Source organism: Fusarium flagelliforme (genome assembly GCF_020744385.1).
Source record: "Fusarium flagelliforme strain FIESC 12 MPI-CAGE-AA-0113 chromosome Unknown B0J16scaffold_2, whole genome shotgun sequence".
Taxonomy (NCBI): domain Eukaryota; kingdom Fungi; phylum Ascomycota; class Sordariomycetes; order Hypocreales; family Nectriaceae; genus Fusarium; species Fusarium flagelliforme.
Window position 1 is genome coordinate 3,317,717 of NW_025763504.1, and position 21,823 is coordinate 3,339,539.

Sequence of the window (21,823 nt, forward strand, 5' to 3'; positions counted from 1 at the left end):
CGAGGCCACTTGTTTCAGCCTGTGCTGTTTCAAGGCTCGCATCAAAGACTCTAATCAGCAGATCTAGCTAGCCATCAAACGCCGATAAATTAAATTTATAGAATCCTGCCGAGGCTCGGGGGAAGCTACCGAGGCTGTATCTGCACAGAGGATGTTAACATCACAATGTTTGGGTGCGTTACCTACCACATGAAACCGTTCAAGTATGAGATCTTGAGCATCAAGATGTTTATTGTCTCTCGGAGAATTTTGCTTGGTGGACTTGACATTCTGCATGCAGGTCTCTCTCAGCTCTGGTGCCTTGGTGTCGGGAATGATGCCCGATGAAGATCTTTTGTCTTCCTCATTGTCGGGTGTATCTGCAACCCCATTTGTTTCATCTGGAATGTTTCCGTCTTGGTATCTGTTATTGGTCCCTGCGCCAGGTCAAGAATTGGTCTTCGAAGAAGCCTCTCGGACCATGGGGAACTTTTGGAGTAGCATGCATCAGGCTGTTACCCTTCCGGTATAGCACTGTAGTTCCATTTAACCTGTTAGTATGCTGGAACAGAGTTCAAGAAAGCGATATCTTGCTCCTGTAAAGATACTATATCGTCAACGTTGTTTCGATTATCGTTGCACTACATTTTTGGTTGGACAAAGTAACAAGAAAGCTTGAAAGGAAACCATGTTTGTCTATGCATACATGAATCATGGGTAGGGTCACGTGATTATTCTTATGACTCATGCTTGACACTCCGTAGCATGGAAGCATCAAGATTCCTCAAGTACCTACTCTATACAAAGAAATATTATGAGATTGTATTCATTTGAAACGCTAATACATTTTGTATCTCGGGGTTATCCACTGGAACAAGCCTTTGAAAAAGCTCGTGTGAAACCTGTCGCTGATCAAGGTCCCATGTGTCATCCAAACTTTTTATTCAATTCTAACGGACAGACTTCTATTGCTTAATAACTGCAAGAAAGTTCAAGAACCTCAACAAGCTTAGTCAGTCTACTTTCAATACATTAGTAAATCAACAAGACTACATCACGGTTGTGAATGGTTGTTCGATTTTCCCGTCCATCTCTTTGATGATTGATACCCTGGAGCTTCGGCAGCGGGTTTCCGCCAGCCCTACAAGGGCTGCACGACACATTATTGGCCCGGCTATTATTCCGGTCTCGGACGATTACCCGCCCTCGGACTTAGCAATGCGAGCTGACCTATCAAATACTCAAGTGTAAAATGACAACTCCACCATGAAACGGTCCAGCGTTTATTCCAGTCTTGCTCAGCTAAGCAGATACCTATGTTCACGCAACAGTACCACCAAGAGCGAAGTACCTGAGTAACACAAGAGGCATTCTCCATATGGAGATAGTTGATCAGACGGGGCGGTCTAAATCCTTCGATGCAGGGTCTATGTTCAAGATGTCTGGTTTTCTTCTCACGCTCCGCCCTTATGCTCTAGTTTTGACTGTTATCATCTCGACCAGCACATCATCATGGCTGGCTACGAAGCCGTCCACAACCCTGACGGGCTAGCTTCACCTACAAACTGCGAAAAGTCAGGGCAGATTGCATCTTCAGAAAAGTCGGGACAATGGAACCTGGACGTCAATCAACCGCCCACAATGTCTGCGTCAACATTCATCATCCCGCCTCGACAACCACGATTCCGACAATGGTGGCGCAGAATCGGTCTTTTCGGCACCCTGATCCTCACAGTTGGCACAGGTGCCATTCTACTCTCTGTCGCTCTCCTCATCTTTCTGTATCAAGGCGCTGACAAAGCGAGGAACCGGTATCCCAGATCTGAGTTTTGGGATCAGATCGTGTTCAATGAGTGGGCTACGCGACTTGTCACCATTTGCTCAGCCGTCATTCGAGTTTCGATGGGATTTCAGATCGGCTTTGCTGCTGCGGCTATGGCGGCGGTCATATTGGAGACTTCGGGGAGTCATTTTGTCGATACGGCCATGCTCTCTATTCAACGAGCTGCGAGCTCGAGTGCTGGCCCTGGAAGTATGATTCCTACAGCCTGGCAACACATCAAGGCAGGACGAGGGTCAGGAATGTTGTACTTTGTTCTTCTTGCGGCGTCCTTCATCATCGCGTTGGTCTCAACACTGACTTCCACCATTATTCTTTTCGACTTTGGTCAAGACCAGATCTCGGCGCCGGTTGCTATGAGTGTCACCGCGGTTGGATTCGACACGCAACAGATCTTTCCCTTTAATGGTATCTCTTACTGGAAGTCGAGGCCGCTTGCTCATTGGCGTTTCGCAGAGACGCGTCCCGCCAAGTTGGAGACTGAGCTTCGGACGGAGAACGCGATCGACACGGGAGATGTTTACAGAGCTATGCTTCCGTTTGATAGTGCTGAGGATAGGACGAGTCTTGAGTTCTATGAAGGGCCTGCTGTGGTTGTCAACCAGCGAACGGCCTGTTTCGGCCCGACATTCAACAGTACGGTACTCAAATATCAGCAGAGTGATAGTGAGGTTACCAGTGGCTTGTACCTGAATGCCAGCTTTGCGGTTGACAATCAGACTGATTTCCTTGGAGCGTCGTCGAATAGCCAGCAAAAGATTATCTGCAGAGTCCACAACGAGTGGAACAGCACACACCACAATGTTCTACCCATCGCTCTATGCAGCAGCCAAGCAAATGTCATCTCCATCCACAACGGGACCAAGAACCCACTTTCTGGCTGGGCATACAGCTTCAACTCGGTAGTACTCATTAGTTCAGGTTCAGCGTTGAACGGACTTGAAGCGAAGACTGATACCAAGACCGGAAAACCTTCAAAAGTTGAAATGCCGGATAAGCTCCAGAATCTGACATTTACTCATGATGGCCCTTGGACAATGGCTCACACGGCTGACGGTGCGGAAGCTTTCAATGCGACTGTATGCTACATCAGTCAGAATCTGCCTCATCGATACAATGTCACTATATCTGGGCGGGCTATCTACGCTGAGCCTGAGTCTCTGTATGAGTGGTCTGATATCACGACTGAGGGAAATGGCACTAGCATTCTAGAACAGCTAGGTGCCGGTCTTTCATCTGGGGACAAGAAGGAACGAGGAATCTTGGATCTAGAAGTCCATTCCGATCCAGAGCCGTGGGCTGATCCTAGCGAGGCGGGCAAGATTCAGAGTGGGTATGCTCTTCTGTGGACCACACTCGTAGAATACTCTCTACTGGGAAGTTGGAGCTTTGCCGGCAGGATCATGACCAACAGCATCCTATCGCAGTTCATCTGGCCAACTCACCCCGAACATGCCGCTGTTGTCCAGAACATCATCCAACAAAAAGGCGACCCCGCACAAGCAATGCAATCGCTCGTCTTCCGCTTCTATCAGATGCTGTACTACGACTGGCTTCCCAACTACAAGGCAACTCACGAAGTCACAACCATTAACGCCAAAGGTGTACTCATTCCTGAGAAGTGGACGGGTCTGATTGTTGTCTTGGCTATCATCGTTGTGCACTTTATCGTCACAGCTGCGACTATGTATCTTTTTGCACAGAGGACTACGTCTTCACTTTTGGGTAATGCTTGGCAAGCTGTCTCGCAGATGGTGTCGCCTGAAACGCAGGATGTTATTAGGGCTGCGGGAGGTGAGGGTATGAAGGATAAGGAAGTTGCGCAATTGGTCAAGGCGGCGGGGAGGGACAATGAGACGTACACAGTTTCGAGTGGTGTGGATAATAGGAGAACAGAGTTGCGGGCCCGGTAGATTCATATCATCACTATCATATAGTCAAGGACCATTGATTCGAAGTTGACTGGGTATGTGGTCGAATTCGTGAATCATAGGCTCAAGCATAGCTCTGCCTAAACTGACTACCGGGCGTAGGGCCTGGGGGTAAGGGTCTATTAACTCTCCTAAAAATGGAATCATCAATCCCCATTGAAACCTTTAATAGTTGGATGCTGTTCCTAGAAATGTATCGACTGCAGATGTGGGACCAAATAACCAAGTTCATGAAATGAAGTTACCGAGGGTCGCCATCTGTTGACTCCAGTGCAGTGACCCCACACAGATGGCAAGAAAGCTAGGTAGAAACTGTAATTGGAGCATTTCCTATTTATCAAGTGGATTGATTGTTAGAATGCTTACAAAACATAGCGTACATCTGAAATCGCGCACTGTAATCAGTCGAACAAGTAAGCAATAGGCCATGTACCCCCCTGCCGAAAGTGCCCCGCATTGACCTACAATTGGTTCAACAAGTCAATTCAAGGCAAAAGCAAACAGTAATGCGTTTTCTAAATAAACAAACTCTATCCCCCAAAGAATGATTGTAAGAGATCAAAAGACATATCTCCACTCCCTCACGCATCTCAAGCGTCACTCAGCAAAACCCAAATGCAACCAGGATACATCCTTGAAAGAAAGAACGTAAGAAAAGTCACACAGATGCCCCCTTCCCTCACCTCATTGACCGACCTTCCTGGGTTACGCCACCTTGAGCACTGCGAACGGAAGTGATGCGACACTATCTGAACCTCTATAATTTAGCACCGCCAGAGTAAACCCCCGCAGACGGTCCATACCTATGTTGTATCTCCTGAGAAGAACCACGAGGCGATAAAGCAAACCAATGGATTTAACCACGCGCTGTGGCCTTGGGCTCGTTTGCAGAAGTCCCGGGTCGCTCAAGGGATCCGGCCCTTAGATTGTTTAGACGCCCAAAAATGTCCACAGCCTCAGTGCTTTCAAGACGATGGAAGAAGGATATGCTACGTAAGCCCTGTAGCGAAAACCCTGCCTTGATAAGTTTGATTCCAATCCAGACCAGAAGAAAGAAAAGAACCTATGTAAGGAAGTTAGCACCGTTATAAGTATAAGAGGCTTGTATTCTGTCTTACGGGAAGATAGGCCGTGAGAAATGGGACAAGATGCAAATCCTTCCAGATGGAAGCGCTATTGCAGATCAGCAAAACAAACAGGCAGGCGAAGAGCGCAACCCAGGCCAAGAATGGTTGCCAGTGGCTGCGATACGGGAAGGGGCCTGATATGTGCCCGTTGGTCTTTAAATCTCCTCCGTACTTCCGCATACTATATCGCTCAATCAGTATGTGGCTCCCATTCATAAAAGACATAGATTTGACTAACCAATAGTCATATCGTATGTATGCCAGGCATTGGCATGCCCATACCAGAATCACACTAACAGATCCGGACTGTATGAGGATCTCGACAGCCTGGCACGCATCAGCAAGAGCTAAGTTATTTATCCTGCCAGCTTCTTACCCATCCGAAAGAGGACACTGGACTAAAACCTCCTGGTATCTCAAGAAAGGGTACCCAGATAAAGGAAATAACGGATAACCCCAGCGCCCGCAGTGGCACGTTGCAGTAGTCTGTCCGGCCGAACCATTTCAAGAGAGACGGCGCTGTATTAGGAGACCGTATGTTTCTGGTAATACCAAAGAGAGTTCTTGATGCGACGTATAAATTAGTATTGGCACATGTCAGAGTTGTAAATAGAATAAACGCATTAAACGCATGGTCCAGGTATGAGATTTCCGAGTCTTGAGAGATAAGAATGAAGGGCGACGATATCGATGGGACAGAACTGTTCGTGGTGTCGTTAAGCGAGTGATCTCTAGTCCAATCACCCGTCTGATTGCCGGTCCAGCTAAGCCTAGGAAGGCCAGGGTCATCTCTACCAATACCAAGAGAAACCAGCAGGCCGCTGGCTGTGTATGCAACAGCAATTATAATTGGTATGTAAAGAGAAGCAGCTTTGATAGTGGTGACTATTGCGGCCGGGGTACCTGTCGTCGTGTTCTGGGTGTTCTGAGCTGCTTCAACATGCCGAGCATTGTGTAATTCTTGTGTATCCTCGGCGTTTTGGGAATCGGTGGATTCTTGTGCACTTTCGCTATTTTCGGTATCGGTAGGTTCATATTCCCAGCGGGCCTCGATGATAGAAGCTGCAATAATCTCAACACCTATGTAGGCAAAGGTAGCAATTGGGATGGTCATTCTAGCCGATATTAGCTAACTATTCCATAGATAGGTAGATGTCCCAAAGGCCATTGGGGCTATGTAAGAAACTTACATCAATGCTGGTAACCATCCAATTGCAGCGTCCCGATCATATACAGTTGGATTTTCCCAATCTACCAGGGTATAATCTTAGCATACAAGCGTCTTGAAACTGCATGGTAGCAGAAACTTACCTGCCGCCGCAGCAGATGATATCCCGTCTATTATAATGTATTAGTAAGGCCTGTATTCAACCGTCAATAGTGTGACTCACACTTAGCGTAGTTCACGGTCAGGGTGATCATGATGACCGCCAAGAAGGTGATCTTGATAAACCCAAAGACTACCTCAAGCCAGGCGTAAACCTACGTGATCGGTTAGTTTCCACAACTCTCCAGATGAGAAGTAGGTTCTGCACTCACTCCAACCTCTAATGAATTGATTGCGCCTAGGAAAAATGGCATGATCGCATATATAACGACGTGGCCAACAAGAGGCATATCGGGTGTCCAATAGCTAACGGTACGGGCAGAAATGGCGACAAGAGCTGCAAAGCCGATGGAGTATGTGAACCTGGAGAATACGGAATGAGCATCCGAACTGTATGTAGGTGAACCTTTGAAATTCAGTGCTTACCAGTACGCGATAGCTACCACGTCGCCGAGCTCATCATCCACAAACTTTGCAACAAATAGAGGTACGGCACCAGGAATAGGCCACTGGCACATAAGCTCAGTAATGCACTGCATGACTGCCCATGCAAGTACACCTAACAGCACGAACGATAGGATAATCGCCATAGGCCCTGCAAGCTCAAGGATTTGGCCGCTCCGAACATATAGTCCTGCGCCGAGCGTTCCATTCAAGGTGATCATCTGTTGTCTCCATTGAGTATATTGTCTTGTATAAATTGGACTTGGAAACCTACAAAGAGCTGGAGTGTGTTCAGCTTCCGCTTGACAGATGGTCTGGGGTCCTCTTCTTGTCCTGGGCTAGAACTGCCAGGCGCACCGGTTCCATGGCCACCTCGAGTGTTATTCTCATGAGGGGAAGTGGCAGAAGGAAGGGTCTGATTAGTAGCGGGACGGCCATGTATGATGTTCAATGGAACGTCGCTTGGCGTGGACGGCTCGTTCTGTCTAGAGCGACCACTGAAGTGACTGCCCGACATGTTCGCAGGTTTGACAAAGGGTGAGTGACGGCGATTGAGTGGATTCCAGATGGCAACAGAACGTTAGAGTATATGTCAGACGGCCTCATCCTAGTGACGCATGATCAAAGGTTTCTATAGGTACTTCTCAAAGATGAGGTGAGGCTATGCATGCACTGGAAAGGGGCAACCAGGTAAGCAAGCAATCAGACATCCTTGTATCAGTGAGACTCAGCCGCGGCTGAGGGATGTCGCACGGTGGTATGTACCTTGGAAGCTCAAGGGCAGACAATACCATGGTCCAGGATGGAATAAAATACAGCAATTGAGCTTAAGTTGGTCGTCATTCAACTGCTACATATCAGGTCAAGGTATCGCATGAGAAGAGTAAAACAAAGAATAGTCCACATTAACAAAATATACAATGAATCTTTTGCCGGTATTATTGTTCAACATTCAATTCGTTTGATATCACGCCTGTCGCGTTTCCCCTTTACTATGCATTGTAAAGTTCGATCGTTCTGTTAGGAAAACGGGGCACAGGTATGACCATATGAGGCTCTGCCTGTACCACACCTCTGGATTGCAAATGTGGAGTGCTTTGGGTACTCCTTGCATAGACCTACCCGTTTCCGCCATGACATCTGGACCAGTGACAGACTGTAGCTTTGAGCGACAAGATTGAACGGTATGGGGCAGTTCGCATCTCGAACTAAGCCTTGATACCGGTGAGGTCTTGTTCGTCGTCATTACGGATCCCGAGACCTGTAGGGTCGCTGGTAGTCTACCAGTGGTAGATGAAGACCCCAAGACACTGTGTCTGAATACGAGAATTGATGCATCTGACCGGCTGCATGGCTGCAAGCCCAGCGAGGCGATATCCAACCGATACCAAGCCACACCACCGCCCAGCCTGCATCCCCTCGTCATTTGCACAAAATGACTGGACCAACGTAGCTCACTGCTCACGCCGAGTTTAGCGAAAAAGAAGAAATGTGATTGATAACATGGAAATGCGCACAAGCGCGCACAACCATAATCACGGTGGTACAGTTTGTGGTTGTACAGGCTGGTGTCTGATGGTCTATTATCATCTAGCCAGCCACCCAGAATCGAGGTTCCACTGTAGCCGGGCGTTGAGCCTTTGCACAAGATGCAAGCCAGCCCCAATCTAGATTGCTACGTGTCATCGTTTGGTCGGGCCAACATGGTTCCCCGAGCAGCTTCCGGGGAAGCCGCAAAGGCTTTGGCTGCCATGGGCGGCTATAAGAATCAGCAATAATAAAGGTACCACCAGAGGGCTTACTATGTGATTCAGCACAGCCAAAACCGAGGGTAAAATGGCGTTGATGTCGTACGTTTTTCGTCGATATTATGACAAATACAAGCTTCAGCGCGCCCTGGAGCTACGCTTCCCAGAGCAAAATGGAAATTTTAACCTTCGCGTAGGCTACATGACTTCTAGGATCGTGATCTTTCCACTAATCCGAAATTAAGATGATCAACGATAAATGGAGGTTTGAGGCGCCCGAAGGGCTCACTCTGGTAAGTGGAGACTAAGGAGTGTTACTCATTGAAAGACTGACATGTTCTTACCAGGACGACATTAAGTAACAGCCAATCAGGCGATTATACTATCGCTGAGAGAGCTAACAATAACTAGATCCGCAAAAGCACCTACGAAGTAGTGACATTGATGGAAAACGATGATCGGGTATGCGCAATCACAATCTATGAGGCTTGGGTACCTATTATTATGAGGCACTGCCGGCTGATCTCGTCATCGGGCCCCGAGGCAAAATGTATGACAGCCTGATGTGATGGAGGGTAGCCGATCATTTGCATCGGAAATAAAAGAATCCATGAATACATAAACTATAATGATGTCCTGGTGTTCTGGTGACTTCCTGTATCAATATCACTTCAAGTCCTAAGCCAGATAATTTGAGATGGAGGAAGACATCTATTTCATTGACGAGGTCACCCGACCTATCAAAATTATTTTTCCTGCCGTCCGCCTCCCGGACGCAAATGTTAATGTACAGGTGCACCAAGTTGGGACCATAGAGCAGCTCGAATACCACTTTGATAACAGAGCCCCTCTTCACTGTCTTATGTACGTATCAATAAAACGTTTGAAGGATCGGATCAGGCTTATGGAATGGTTACAGATCAATCTGCCAACTTCACTCGTGGGGTCCTCTACACATTACCAAGCCAATGATGAGCTTTCTTATAGAGAACCTTGACCTCGGTCCATCAGTACATGATGTATCCTCGTGCTTCTACGACAAGTTCGACGAACTTGAGTCTGCAGTTTGTATGCCTTTCACAGTATGCATAGAAAAAAATGTCATAGGTAAGGAGGTGTCTGCTCATCTACGTTCTAATGACCCTTAACAACTGCAGAGATCGCTTACACCATTCGGTATCCCGAATTCAAGGAGAGTTCGAATACGTGGGTAATCCGTCAGACTGGGATATATCAGAAGATCAACAAAGATACATACCGAGGCGTCATCATGCTTTTTAATCCGATGCCAGATTCTAAATTCTATCGGAATGCAGAGACTTGGATTTCTAAACGTCCCAATGACGCGCGGGAATCTCTATTTTGGGCACATGAAGAATTGTTCAGGACATATTTGTCTCTATGGAGACAGTACAATAAATATCTGGAAAATGTCTTGATACCCATGGTAAGTAGGTGGCTTTGTATATCGTAATGTCTATCTAATCGGTATGGAGACAAACAATGCTCTTACGTCCACCATCGACGAGTTGTCTCACATCGAATACCAACACTTGTCAAAACTAGCGAGCTTAGAAGCTCGCTTGACAGAGATACCAGTTCTCCTGGCATGTTCGGCGGATGTACTGACCGGACTCTCGACACTCTGTGAAAACCTCTGCCGCAACAAGGGATATCCTTTTAAGGAGTCGACAAGAGCTTCCCATCGGCAATTCGAGCAGTACCGCCGCGACTGCACCGGCTACACGCGTGTTGCAGAGTATTTGCAGCGAAGGGCCCAAAAGGTTACACAGTTTCTGGTTAACAGTTTGTCGTTTCAAGAGCAATTTCACACAAAAGCGCAAAACGACACGATGCTTTGCCTGAACAAGTCTGCTGTTTTCATTACTACTCTCACATTACTATACTTACCACCTTCCTTCGTTGCTGTAAGTTCATCATGAAGAAACCCCATTATATACTAGTCGAAGTGATATTAAGTAAGCGCAGACATTTTTCGGCATGAGCTTCTTCGATCTGAACAAAAGCACGAACGAACTTGTTGTCACACCAATGATTTGGATATTCGTCCTTTGCTCTGCCGTTCTCACTGCGGGAACCTTCCTGCTTTACCATATACTGCTTGACAAAACCCTTCTGAGCGACCTTGGTAAACGGTTTCTATCGCTACAAAGAGTGCTGCCGTCAAATACAGCAATGAAGGCGTCTATAACAGAGTCTATGTTGGTTTAACTGAAGGTGATCGACGTGCATTTAGCAGTTTCTGTATTTATCAGTCTAATCTAGAGTTACTTTATAAACACAGTCTTGGCGTCTGGTTGCAACGGACATAACCGACACAGTTGTCACTCCTGCATCGTAATGAATATTTAGATTCAGTCTTTCGTCCTTTGTTAGACCGTCAAGAATCGCCACTTCCGTGACCTTTGGATCAACATTATTTGGTCTCAGTCCGATCTCCAGAAGAACAATACTACCTTTGCCTGCTCGTTTTGCCAAAGCAAATATTCTATCCGTTCGATGACATTTACCAATTCTCCGTATATAATAACTCGTGATTGGTGGATGAGGAATTGCTGTAAGACCTGTTTCACTTTCATTGGGTTCGAAGTACCAGAGCTGTTCGGAATGTGTAACGAGGATGGCCCTAGGTTTGGGCTCATCACTTGAAAGGCCGGTGATGATCGGAAAGCAGGCTATATCGGCAAAAAGCCACGCCTCGGTGTTTTCGTATGACTGGAGAGCTATTAGATACCAACTTCAAAAATTGGGATACAATGTACCTTGAGTCTCAGCGTCTTTCGCAAAGATGTAGCTGTCTCCAGAGAGAAAAGAGTAACAGACAAGTCAAGAGGTTTACTCTTCTGTTGAGTAACCACGTAACAATGCCTATGAGCCTGTAGATTTAGATGTTTAACTTCAGAAATAGGCAATTGACCCAGTTCCATAAACTTTTGGTCAAATAGGTAATGTTCTTCTTTTGGCTCAGTCGTATCGGCTGTTTCGTTATGTTCGAGGTCTCTATACTGTATCCTAGCAGTGTAGAGCTTGGTGCCTCTCCCGCTCGGATCCCTTAGAATGCAAGCCATAGAATCGTCTTGAGAGCAGACTGATAGGAAGTCAATCTCCCTATTCTTTTCAAGGGAGATTGAAGTGAACATATCCAGCTTTCCAACACCCTCGACTCTGTAGATATAGCACTATATTCAGTCAGTCAATTACCAACATAGCAACTGAGGCCCACCCTAGTGATGCAATCTATACTTACCTTCTGTTCCTTAGCCGTAGTTAGAGCGATAAGGTAGCGATTGGTCAGCTTCACTGCCTTCCAACACTTGTCGATCGTGGCTGGTGACGCCGTGCTGACAGTTTCCAAATCTTGATCTTCTCTCATAGAACGCCGAACGAAAAGTTGAATGACAGTTTCGTTCCAGTAAACAAAGAAATTTTGATCCGGTGAGCTTTCACAGCCTTGAAAAGATATTTTCCTGTCTTGAAGTCGCCATCGCCAAATGTTGACCGACTCTTCTTTCCTCGGCGGGCGTGACTCAAAAATGTTGCCTGCCGCAGCACGATACCGTCGCAACGTGGTCTTGAATGATTTTGAAAATGGTTCTTCTGCAACTGGTCTTTTGAGCTGCTCCTGTATCTTTCGTAGATGGTGAAGAATATCTCTTGCATCGCAGCGCTTAGATTGTTCGATTTGGAATACCTTTTCCTCCAGGAATTTCAACATGGACGAGACAGCAGCGCCTTCTACTGAACTCCTTTTCCTGGCTTCCTCCACTAGTGATTTGTGGTGTAATAGGACCTGTTTGTGGATAGTATATATGGGCTTGCGGTTATCCCAAAATACGTCGATGCCCACCTCCCTTCCATCGTAGCGCTTGTTGGCGAAATCTGTCAGCCCCTGGCTTCCCCTCTCCATAAACGTGAAAATGAAAGAGATAAGACAGCCGAACGACCAGACATCGCTCTTTTCGTTCATTTGTTTCTCTTCCTTCTCGGCCTCGGGCGGCGAGGAATGATACAACCATCGCGTATTAGCTGTAGGTGTTGCTGCATCAAGTACTCGGCCAGGACCCTTTCGTTGACCAGGCTCGACGACCTTGACCCTTGAAATCCCAAAATCCCCAAGCTTCCATACCATTTTGCCGTAATCGCAACTTTCGGGGAATTTTGCGTCTGTATCCTCGAAGAAGACAAAGATATTATCGGCTTTTAGGTCGAGGTGATAGCAAATATGTTCTCCATCAGTATCACGAATCTCTCCGCCGTGGAGGTACTTTAGGCCATCTGCCAGACCCATGATACAGCCAATGAAATTTGCCTTGTCTGACATATCCAACTTCTGGTCTGTCTCCATGAAGGTTTGGAGGTCCATATCTGCCAAGGGCATTAGAAGATAGTATTGAGGGTTGCTTGTTTCATCGTCGATAGCAGCCACACTAGTAAGAATATGCTTATTTATCGAGTGACTGCGCACAATCTTGCGGATGGTTTGTAGCTCTTTTTTGAAGTCTTTGCTGGGGTTAACTGAGTCGGCGAAAGACTTTCGGGCGAGAACCTTCTTGCTTGTGTTGGTCTGGGTAAAGTCGCCCGTCGTCGTGGTGAGATGATGGGCAGCAATTGTAACAGTCTCCACTTTACCGAAGGATCCAGATCCAAGATTCTTCTCATCTCCGTAGATCAAAGGTAATGATCGCATCTCGTTGCGTTTGATAGTGACGAGTTCCGAGCTTCCAATCACGATGACACAGAAATGATGCTGCATCCCGTAGAACCTCGTGGCATCTTCAACGCTCCCCAGGATGCTTTTCAGCTTTTCCTTCCCTTGAGGTAGACCGTACGGTTGCTCAGCCCGTTGCCGTTCGTTTTCTGTTCCTCCAAGCAGAGCCATATTGTTAACAAACGCCGCAGCCGCAGACTTTTTGCACCTTCCGTAGATTATCACTGCGATAAATTCATGGAACATACCCCTATTGACGCTTCTCACAAAATGATCCTCTTCAGATGGTGCCTGCGAATCTTTAAATTGTTCTTGATTTTCTCCGGCCGGCGACAGATTACCTTCGTGTTTCACACTTAGGTAAAAGTTTTTCAATCGCTGTTCCGACATCACCTCCTGGATCAATCTCCACGGAGCGAATCTGTACTTTCCGTCATTGTTTTCGAATCCCTCATCGAATTCTGTGCATATTTCTCCACATAAATCCTCATACGACAATGTCATAATGCGAGCGGAGAAAAGATCTTTCGGGAAAGGCACCTGGGTTGAGATGTAAAGTGGGGAAATGAGAAAGAGGAACGCTTAGTCTTGGGCATGGCATTTTAAGAAACATTTCTTGTTTGCTCTTTCAGCCTCCAAGACGGTACCTTCAACCCGGGCAGCCAATTGGAGGTTAGTGGTTTGGCCACCCTCTGCTATGCATGCATGCGGGGTATAGCGCAAAGCTGTACCTGGAAGAGCCTCCCTCGCTACTCAGGGGACGAAAGATGAGATAATGGATGGATACCTTCAGAAGGAGGTTTAGAAAGTAACGAGCTGAAATAATCTCACGAGTGCAAGCAATTGGGGCTTGGAATGCCATGCTTAGGGAACTTAGAAGCTAGTGAGGTATGTATCTGTAGTAGAGATAGCCTAGATTGATGGTTATCTTTTAACCTGTATAACTGTACTGCTTTAGTAAAGTCTGCTATAAATTCTTATTTTATGAAATAAAATTAGGAAGAAAAGGCTACTTAGTAAAGAATCAATTTGAGTAATCTTAAGAGAATATGTAAAGAAGTTAATGAGGAAAAAAGAAGAAAAAAATATTTTAGGCTACGTTACAGCCGTCAGGATATAACTCTGCTTATAACGCTTTGATCGCTAGAATAGCTTTCTCCAACGAATCTCTTGCGTTTTGAGCCGCCGCTAACTCTAGCTCCTTCTTCTCAACCTCATCCGACAGCTTGCGAAGCTTCTTCATCATATCGGCCAAGAGCCGTTCATTATCAGGACCATCGTCTCCATTTTCCAGTCTCGGTCTCATTTGCCGCCCACCGGGAATGTCTGTAGTGCGTATTGGTGCTGATTGTCATGCGTTGGGGGTTCCTTCGGTCGAGGAGGTGTTCCGTTTGTATTTGCACTTCAACAAATGACGACGGTGGTTCAGGATATACAGTCTAATTTGATAGATGTTATGGATGTTATGTCATAAAACTCATCAATACACAGCATCCCTGGACCACTTCAGCCAGGCAGACTGCGAAGCTTTTAACCCAGTCTTTGAACTAACACGCACAAGTGAGATCAGGCCCACCCGTGTGCCCAGGGTACATAGTGGAGAAATGTAACCCTTTCACCAATTACCAGCCAGCAGTTAAGTACGGAAGAATTCCGTGCTCTATCCCCACTCTTCAATTAAAAAACGCTCACACGTCGGTTGCGTCAAGTCCTCGTTCAGATTATATCAGCTTGCCTTATTTTCAACATGGCAGAACTTCTTTACCAGCCCTTGAATGACACACAAGGCTCTATACGCCTCTTGCAAATCAGTAAAGGATGGGGCAGGGAAGAAATATCATGTTCGCTATTTCAAACAGTCCTTGTCCTCGACGAAAACCAGGTCCCGGACAGAACCCTTATCATCCCATATATAGCGCTGTCCTATGTTTGGGGCCGCGAAGGCTTTGATCACCAGATTCTTATCAATAATCATCCGTTTATGGTAAAACCAAATTTGTTCTCAGCATTGCAGCATATCCGCCGTACCGATCAAGATGTGATTTTGTGGGTCGACGCGATCTGCATAAATCAACGAGACAAAAAGGAGAGAGGTCACCAAGTAGCGCAGATGCGATATGTCTACGAGGCGGCGGAAGAAGTATTTATTTGGTTAGGCAAAGGTGACGAAGAGACATCAAATTTGATCAAAGCAGTTCACAGTATCGACGAGAAAGCCAAAAGAGCTGGACCCAGGGCAAACTACAAAGACTGGACCAAGCGGTGCGAAGAGCTCATGCCGAAGGAGTTAGGAAGCCCTGGATCACCACTACGTTCGGAAAGGAGCAGGTCTCTTGGTAAGCTTCTCAAAAACAAGTGGTTCGAAAGAGTTTGGATTCTTCAAGAGATCGCGAGAGCTAAAACAGCCAAAATTATATGCGGTAACAGTTCATGTCCTGCAAGAACCTTCAGCTTTATACCACACCTTATGGACGTTCAAGTCGATGAGCATGTTCAGTCTGTCCTTGATATCATGCCACGAATTCGCGAAGGCACATGGTGGTCCTCAACCCGGAATCTGCACCACCTCATTCGAGAATTCTCTGGGAGCCAGGCTTCCATGAACAGAGATAAAGTCTATGCTTTGCTATCTATGTCAGAAGATGCCCATGACTCTAAACGCTTTTTCCCATGCTATGAGAAGGATGACTCACGTGTGTGGAGGGACACAGTATCTTTTCTGATATTTGGTGAGATTCTCAGCCAAGATTACTCGTTTCCTGAGTTTGCATTCTCGGATCTACGACGTCCGGTCATTGAGCTTGTTGAACAAACGCTCGAATGGGCTGTTACTGGACTGGGATTCCATCAAGGCTCTCTTCAAAAAACAGCTGAGATCCTTGTTCGCCGTCTAAACGAGGGCGATTTCAAAAAGCACGAGGTGCTAGAGTCATTGGCAAGAAAACATGGACAGGAGGATAAGATGCATGAACTCGTGTCTAAGAGCGATTACCACATTGACATCGAATTGGCCGATGCGCAGACGACCTTGATTGTCATTCCTGAAGAACCAGGCATGGACAGTGTTGTGATGGCCTTTTACTTTCTAAATTTTGACAATGACGATGAAGATTTAACTCTCAACCGCCGCGAGTTATCTTTTGAGAATTGGCTTTCCAGCCAAGGCGAAATCTTGCAACGGCGTATCCCAAAAGACAACCAATTGGTGATGGTGTTTAAAAAGCGCGATTTATCACCTGTTCCATTACCAGAGAGCATGAAATTTCCGCCGTTCCGCTTCGGAAACAATGAGGACATGTTAGAAACGATAAACAACCTCGTTCGAAAGAATGCTCCTCCGGAAGAGTTACTGTGGGCACATACGTGGGTGGGAAACGAGGGTGCCGTTCGTGAACTACTCGAAGGAGGGATCAGTCCGAGTGCATCCGACGACAAAGGGTACGGAGCGGTTCATCTAGCTGCACTCAAGGGACACACGAAAGTCTTGATGCTACTCATCAAGGCCTGTGCATATTTAGACCAACGCAGTGTTGAACATAACACGGCGCTTCACTTTGCTGCGGCTCGTGGACTATTACAAGTGGTAGGGCTACTACTGTTGTACTGTGCTGACATAAACCTAAAAGATAGTGAAGGTAAAACAGCGCTTCACTTTGCCGTGGCTCAGTCACAGTTTCATGTGGTAGGGCTACTATTGCTGTATGGTGTTAATGTGGATCAAGCCGATAATGAAGGAAGAACGGCTCTTAGCTATGCCAGGGAATGCGGAGATTTAGAAATGGAAGAGTTGCTACTGCGGCAGCCAAGGCCTATAGAAAGACGTTGAACGCTATATGGTGAGAAAGACTTGCTTTATCTAGCAAGTACGGAGCCTCTAAAAGCAGGTGCGGTTTATCATCTTCCGTGTTGTTACCGTCCATGTTCCTTTGGGCCAATTATATTTTGAAGGCGGGGCTATCCTGGACACAGATCTGCTCGATGCGCAAGTTTAAGCAAGTTTCGGAACAAACTACTACGCCAAGACCCTCGCTTAAGAAGGCAAGCCAGTCGGGGAAAAGTAATTTGTTACTTATTCGGTGCAAATTCTTGCAGGAGACTGTTGGTCAGAGAGCTGGAACCGGCGGTATGTCTTGGCGAGGTCGCTGGCTTGACTGATTTAGTTGTTATCTGCTCATTACCCACAAACATGGAAGAGACGTTGACACCCATGACCATGGATCGAATTCTCCGTTTGACGCCACTTTTCTCCCACCGATATGTTGCTCAATCTCCCTCATGATATTTAATATATTCCCCCTTGGTACCCTGCTACTGGCAGTGACATTCTACTTGCATCTGAACCTTGGACCTTTTCCACACAATCGGCCGGTATTCTTGGTGACATACTTTTGGAAGGCCACGAAACCAGAACTCCTTCATCCGTATTTCACTACCTCCTTGCCACATCACTATGCGACTATCCATCCCGGGGCTCGCCTTGGCCGCCATCTTCCCACATGAACTATGGGCCCACGTAACGACAGGAAGGGAGCGACAAGGAGTCATCGGATACGGCATTACCATGTACGACCCTCCTTGCGCTTACGGATGCATCGATACAGTCAAGTCGTGGCCCCTTCAATGTGATGGGGATCACGGAATGGACCATGACATGAGTTCGACACCTGAGTGCAAAGCCACCAATGATGCCTTCCTCGCAACCCTGGCGTGGTGTTTTCACACCCATTGTCCAGACATCAAGAACTCAACACTTGAACGAGTATGGGAAATGGATATTGTGGGACGAAAGAAGGTCCAGCCGTCCCCCAAGTTCTCGTATCAGGTCGCGCTGGCTCTTGCTTATGAATCGCCTCCGACTGAGATCGTGGATTCAGAAGCAGTCCTTAACAAGACTTCTTTGGTTGATGAGGCGGTCTGGCAGAGTAACTTCAATGCAGATTACATTTTTGAGAAGATGGAAGCTGTGACCGAGAAATATGGGTAATTATCATTCCCCTCATTGCCTCTCCTCGACTTCAAGCTAACCAAAACTCAGCATCATTCTAATGGTCATTTGTGTCGCTATTCCCATCATTCTCTCCTGGATTGAATGCCTCCCTCTCCCGCCGTCTGTTGTATCGAATGTATATGCTACATTCATCGACCCTCCTCTGTTCGGAAGTTACCACTCCGTCCCTGTTCTAGGCTTAGGATTCGTTCCCACCCGAGGACAAGGAATATTCATCGCATTTATATGGATCGTCAACATCATTCTCTGTGCTGTTGGATACGAGCTCAAAGACCCGATGTCATGGTTCAACTCATTAGACCAGCAGCTGGTTTCTTACATCAGCAACCGTGTCGGGCTCTTGAGCTTTGTGAACCTGGCACTCGCGGTTCTCTTCTCCAGCCGGAATAACGTGCTTCTTTGGGTCACCAACTGGTCTTACTCAACTTACGTGCTTGTTCATCGGTGGATCGCTGTCATTTGCATGTTGCAGGCATGTCTTCACTCGGCTATCTACTTGCAAATTTATCTTGACCCTGCTGCAATGGGCGAAGGCGCGCATGACAAGCAGGCGAAGGAGCAGTATTGGATCTGGGGTATAGTGGCTACTCTGTCTCTAGTCCTTCTGATACCCTTCTCCATACTTCCGTTCCGCCAAAAGTTCTATGAGGCTTTCTTGGCTTCTCATGTCGTGCTTGCCCTTCTGGCTATGATTGGGTGCATGTTGCATATTTTCTACCGATATGAGTGGCAGTGGGGATACCAGACATGGGTTTGGATCGCTTTCGCCTTTTGGATCTTTGATCGTTTCCTGGCCAGGCCCATTCGAATGGTGCGAAACGGTATCAAGCGTGCTCAGATTGAGTTAATCGACGATGACTATCTCCGAATTATGATTCCCAAAGCGGAGGGTGATGGCCATGTCTATATCTACTTTCCTTCCCTTACCTGGCGTATCTGGGAGAACCATCCCTTCTCAGTAGCTGCTATCTCTTCAAGGCCTTACCCGCCCCATAGGGCAGAGTCGGCCGACAGTAACGACAATGGAAAGGAACTTAAGCATGACTTAACAGTAACGGACTTGGAGTTACATGCAAGGGATGCTGAGGTCTCTGGTCTGGTCATATTTGTTCGTCGTCATGGCGGATTGACATCTCTCCTGGCATCAGCTTCAAACGCGGCACGTGGAATTCCTGTTTTAGTTGAGGGTTCATACGGACCTCAGGCATCCATCATTCCGCACTCATCCGCCATCGAGTTTCCAAACATCATTTGTATCGCAGGAGGAGTGGGTATCACGGGAGTGCTGCCATACATCGATAGTCGGCCCAGTATGACGGGGTTGAGAGGCAAGAAGAAGCTACTCTGGGGAGTCAGGACTGAGCCGCTTGTTGAGGCAGTCCGATCTGTTATTCCCAGGGTCACGAATGATATGCACGGGCAAGAGCTTTGGAATGACTTCGGGGTAGCTATCTCTGTTGGTAAGCGCTTCGATGTCGATTCTGTCCTCCAAGAAGAATTGAATGGTGTTACCGGAGGTACCATAGTAGCCGTTTGCGGCCCACCTGGGATGGCTGACGATGTGAGAATTGCTGTTACGAAGTTAGGACAACAGGGCTTGGTAGTGAAGCTAGTTGAGGAAAGCTTTGCTTGGTAATCGAATCGGTCAGAACGCCCCTCTCTTTTATTGCCGAGGTACCAAGCAAGCAATTTTAATTAGAATGCAGCCCGTTATAATACTACATATCGGGGATAAATGTTTCTTGAGGTGCCATGCAAACCCACTTAGATGACCCTAACGGTGCCGTTCTCCGTGTGGATCATTACCCCGCGAAATGTTTCCCCAGGTTTCTCCGCGTATGACTAGGCCGAACCTCCACAACCCTTGATCATGGTTGATAAAGATTTATCCAGACGGATGAGAATGCCGGCAGTTCAATCCAATTGAATCGCAGATATATATTGGTCCATGCCAGATGGTTGTCAATTAGCAATAGACTCAGCCACAATCATGAAGGTTCCTGCATCCTATCTCTTAGCCTTCCTGGCTGGTAGCTCAGCCCTAAGTGTCCCTCCTCAGCATGATGCTCCCCTTACCGTCGACACAACATCGGGCAAACTAACAGGCTTCATCAATTCAACCGCTCCTTCTGTTCGGCAGTTCCTCGGTGTTCCTTACGCTGAACCACCACTCAAGTCTCTCCGCTTCAAGCCTCCCCGTCGCAAGCATAGCAAGGCTTCCATCTCCGCCACCAAGTATGCGCCATCATGCAAGCAAGCGCTTAGTAAAGCGCCGACAGCGTATACAGAGCACATGCCTCAATTCCTTATCAATGGTGGCGACTCCGAAGATTGTCTGTATCTCAACGTCTACGCTCCGTTGAAGCCAACCACAAAGCGCTTGCCTGTTTTCATCTATATCCCCGGTGGTGGCTTTACCGGCGGCGGCTCAGACTCGCTTTACAAGATTCCTGATAAATGGATCCAGCGAACTCAATCCCACATAGTAGTTATCATGAACTACCGCGTCAACGTATTCGGGTTCCCCAATGCGAAAGACGCGCATCAGAACGTCGGTTTGCTTGACCAGCGCATGGTCGTTGAGTGGGCACGTGATAACGTTGCCGCATTTGGAGGTGATCCGGATCGAATGACTCTATGGGGTCAATCTGCCGGTGCAGGATCAGTGGGGATGTACGGATATGCTTATCCTAAGGACCTAATCGTCAAGGGCCTGATTTCTGATTCCGGATCTCCCAGTATGCTGGTCAAGACATTGGGCAACTACACTGACTTTGACACCATTGCTACCAAGGTGGGGTGCAAGGAAGGCAAGCAGCTGGAGTGTATGCAGAAGGTTGATGCTTCCACTTTGCAAAAGGTTTACTCGGAAACTACGGGTGTTTCTTTCACGCCTGTTGGAGATAACGTGACAGCCTTTTCCAACACGACTGATCGCCTTGCGAGAGGACTGGTTACTAGAGTGGTAGGTTTCCCTTTTTATCAACAGAGGACAACAGAACTGACATAGTGGTAGCCTTGGATCTTTGGTAACAATGCCAATGAAGGCGCTGGCTTTGGCGCTTACAATGAAAGTGGCCAATCCGCTGCACAGACTGCCATCGGTCTAAACGCGATTGTCTGTCCCGTTGCCGCGGAAGTCAGGTAGGTTTCATTAACAAATAAACTGAACCCACTGCTAACATGTGAATGCAGTGCTCGTGCCAAGTATGGTTATCCAACTTATCGGTACTACTACACCGGAAACTTCTCCAATATCTCACCACTTCCTTGGATTGGAGCCACCCACAGCGGTATGTGTTATGTCCCATGAAAAAAGGTAGTCCGTACTGACCACGGTGACAGCCGAGTTACCCTTGCTGTTCGGAACCCACTATGAGTATCGCGGCAACTCCACCGAGTACGAGTGGCAGGTTGCCCAGGGGATGCAGGGTAAGTGTCCAGATATCTCACATGAAGAGTCAGCTAACAAGATAATAGACCTCTGGCTCTCATTTGCCCAGAATCCCAAAAAGAGCCCAGCTGACGGAAAAGGTTTTACTTGGCCTTTGTATAAGCCTGGCCAGAAGAAGATGGCCGTTTTCGCGGAGACGGGCAACAAGTGGTTCCAATTGGGTGCCGAGAGCCTCACTGAGAGGCAGTGTACTAAGCCATGAGCGTGTGCATTACGCCCCATCCCCCTTGTATCAC

At 47.2% G+C, this 21,823-nt stretch overlaps 6 protein-coding genes across 6 annotated transcripts; 4 read left to right on the forward strand and 2 right to left on the reverse strand.

The window, feature by feature from the left end:
• The first annotated feature begins 1,470 nt into the window (after window positions 1-1,470).
• Window positions 1,471-3,846, forward strand: B0J16DRAFT_300445 (uncharacterized protein). Its single transcript, XM_046124564.1, has one exon. The coding sequence runs from the start codon at window positions 1,492-1,494 to the stop codon at window positions 3,730-3,732; it is 2,241 nt and encodes a 746-aa protein (XP_045986730.1). The 5' UTR covers window positions 1,471-1,491; the 3' UTR covers window positions 3,733-3,846.
• Window positions 3,847-4,422: 576 nt separating this feature from the next.
• On the reverse strand, window positions 4,423-7,165 carry B0J16DRAFT_394828 (amino acid permease-domain-containing protein; the record flags this gene model as incomplete). The annotated part of the gene is made up of 10 exons (XM_046132159.1): window positions 4,423-4,813; window positions 4,869-5,058; window positions 5,116-5,204; window positions 5,254-5,992; window positions 6,068-6,128; window positions 6,189-6,215; window positions 6,269-6,359; window positions 6,417-6,567; window positions 6,631-6,869; window positions 6,923-7,165. 10 exons carry the CDS (start codon window positions 7,163-7,165, stop codon window positions 4,607-4,609), a joined length of 2,037 nt encoding a protein of 678 aa, XP_045986731.1. The 3' UTR covers window positions 4,423-4,606.
• Window positions 7,166-10,643: 3,478 nt separating this feature from the next.
• On the reverse strand, window positions 10,644-13,686 carry B0J16DRAFT_394834 (kinase-like domain-containing protein). Its single transcript, XM_046132160.1, has 3 exons — window positions 11,665-13,686; window positions 11,180-11,596; window positions 10,644-11,132 (listed from the first exon to the last, which is right to left on the reverse strand). Exons 1-3 carry the CDS (start codon window positions 13,627-13,629, stop codon window positions 10,674-10,676), a joined length of 2,841 nt encoding a protein of 946 aa, XP_045986732.1. The 5' UTR covers window positions 13,630-13,686; the 3' UTR covers window positions 10,644-10,673.
• Window positions 13,687-14,860: 1,174 nt separating this feature from the next.
• Window positions 14,861-17,170, forward strand: B0J16DRAFT_333794 (uncharacterized protein). Its single transcript, XM_046126880.1, has one exon. The coding sequence runs from the start codon at window positions 14,873-14,875 to the stop codon at window positions 16,949-16,951; it is 2,079 nt and encodes a 692-aa protein (XP_045986733.1). The 5' UTR covers window positions 14,861-14,872; the 3' UTR covers window positions 16,952-17,170.
• Window positions 17,159-19,769, forward strand: B0J16DRAFT_300448 (ferric reductase like transmembrane component-domain-containing protein; the record flags this gene model as incomplete). The annotated part of the gene is made up of 3 exons (XM_046124565.1): window positions 17,159-18,105; window positions 18,161-19,146; window positions 19,315-19,769. Exons 1-3 carry the CDS (start codon window positions 17,576-17,578, stop codon window positions 19,767-19,769), a joined length of 1,971 nt encoding a protein of 656 aa, XP_045986734.1. The 5' UTR covers window positions 17,159-17,575.
• A 354-nt stretch (window positions 19,770-20,123) lies between these two features.
• B0J16DRAFT_380716 (Alpha/Beta hydrolase protein) lies at window positions 20,124-21,789 on the forward strand (the record flags this gene model as incomplete). The annotated part of the gene is made up of 5 exons (XM_046131099.1): window positions 20,124-21,098; window positions 21,150-21,277; window positions 21,329-21,426; window positions 21,479-21,565; window positions 21,614-21,789. The coding sequence occupies 5 exons, from the start codon at window positions 20,124-20,126 to the stop codon at window positions 21,787-21,789; spliced, it is 1,464 nt and encodes a 487-aa protein (XP_045986735.1).
• Between the last annotated feature and the right edge of the window lie 34 nt (window positions 21,790-21,823).